The following is a 1,834-nucleotide window of genomic DNA, read 5'->3' as shown; positions in this document are numbered from 1 at the left end:
GATGTTGCCCCTGGTCATTGTCTCTGCTGTAATTTTGGTGAGATAGCTATACCCATAAATGGTGGAGATTAAACATGGGTCATTCTAAATTTTGATCAAAGTTTTTGACCATTTCGCCCCTGATGCTGCCCTCTTGATTACTTAATTAGCTTGTAAAAGACTGATGTTTATCTTCATAATGAATGTTTTAACACTTTTAATGTTAAGATAATAACTTGTATACGTTTATTGCTTTCACTTAAGTTCTTTCCTACAATCATTTAAAATAAGTGATAGCCTATTATAACAACAAGATTCATAAGCTCCACATATCACATTCTATCCAATTCCATGAATCATGAATCATACAGAAATGAGGAAGACATGAAAGGTCTAAAGTATAACAGATGTTAAAAATGAGGATGTAGATCAGAAAGCAGAGCCAGTGTTGCTACTCTTCCTCATGAGCATCTCTTTTGCTTCATTGATTTTGGAAGCAAGGTAGTGGCTGCCGCCAGCATCAGGGTGGTTTGCCACCATCACCCGCCTATGTGCTTCCCTTACCTTATCCACTGCAGTACTTTCCCTATCCATGTTAACAACTATTATTCATCACATCATAAACACTAATTCATCATAAAACTGATTCATATGAATTAAAAACTTACCTTACTCCAAGAATCAGAGCAGCTTCTCTTCTTGTCATTTGAGGTTGGAATCCACCTTGATAAAACTTTCTAAATGCAGCAGGTGAAGCTGGTCTAGCCTTGAAAGCCTGCCATGCTTGGATGCCATATCTACCAGCATAAGCAGCAGCTGCAACTGCAAGTCCTGTCATCAATGGAGTCGCCTGGTGGAGGAAGAGTTAGGGTTAGCATTGGGGCTTTTGTTTATCAACAAAACCCTAATTTTCCTTCGAGAAAGTTCGATCTTTTTATGACTGTTAAAAGGTTTTCATTCTTCGAACCACCTTAAATTCTAAAATCATACAATAATTTTTGAAATATAAGTTGAAATCCAACCTATGTTCCCAGGGAAGAAAGGGTTATATCGAATCTATGTTACGAGAATAGAAAAATTAATCTATCGGTATGAACAAATTTTGCCAACATGAATCTTTATTCTCAATAGAGCCTAAAATTAAATTCAATCGCTACAACACACACGAACATGGATAAATTAGGTAACGTGGAAACGAGTAAAGATGATGACTAACCATTGGGTATCTCAGAGCGCGAACGAATCGAAACCTAAATTGGGTTTGCTGCAGCTCTTCAGATATAGGGTTAAAATCGTCGAAGAATCTCGAATTTTCTCCCAAATACCAAATTCAAGAACTGGGTATGCGTTGTAATGTAGAGAATCGAAGATGCGTATGATGTAGATGATCGAATCCTTATATGATAGATGAAAAGATTATAGCCTTTTTTTTTTTTTTTTTGGTAAAATCGGGGGTTATTAGTTTGGGGGCTGCGACGACCAGACGATTCCTTGCTCCCCAAGTTATTATATAAAGGCTAAAGTTAGACAAAATTGCAAGATTGATCTTATGGTATTAAAAAAAACTTCAATAGAATTCTAAAGTTTCTAACTTGCATGAAATGTTCAAAATCAAGGTTTTTCGGTAATCCCTGATACACTTGAATAGTCGATTTTACCATTTTTATTTCTTTTTTGTATTTTCTTTATTTATTTTGATATTTAAATAATTAAAAATAAAAAATAAAAACTAAAATCTCTCTTTTTCACACACACACTAAGAAACCCACATTCTAGAGCAAACTAAGTTGGATTTTCAAGATTTGTAAATCCACACAAGAATCAAAATAAATCTCCACAAATAAGCAAATCATAG

The 1,834-nt window shown here is 34.8% G+C and overlaps 1 protein-coding gene across 1 annotated transcript; it reads right to left on the bottom strand.

Moving 5' to 3' along the window:
- Positions 1-259: 259 nt before the first annotated feature.
- Positions 260-1,463, bottom strand: LOC111893090 (mitochondrial import inner membrane translocase subunit TIM14-3). Its single transcript, XM_023889168.3, has 3 exons — positions 1,196-1,463; positions 648-829; positions 260-565 (listed from the first exon to the last, which is right to left on the bottom strand). Exons 1-3 carry the CDS (start codon positions 1,196-1,198, stop codon positions 409-411), a joined length of 342 nt encoding a protein of 113 aa, XP_023744936.1. The 5' UTR covers positions 1,199-1,463; the 3' UTR covers positions 260-408.
- Between the last annotated feature and the right edge of the window lie 371 nt (positions 1,464-1,834).

The sequence above is a fragment of the Lactuca sativa genome, chromosome 6 (assembly GCF_002870075.4).
Source record: "Lactuca sativa cultivar Salinas chromosome 6, Lsat_Salinas_v11, whole genome shotgun sequence".
NCBI classification, from domain to species: Eukaryota; Viridiplantae; Streptophyta; class Magnoliopsida; order Asterales; family Asteraceae; genus Lactuca; species Lactuca sativa.
The sequence above is the reverse complement of the archived record's forward strand: the minus strand, read 5'-3'. Positions and strand labels throughout refer to the sequence as shown.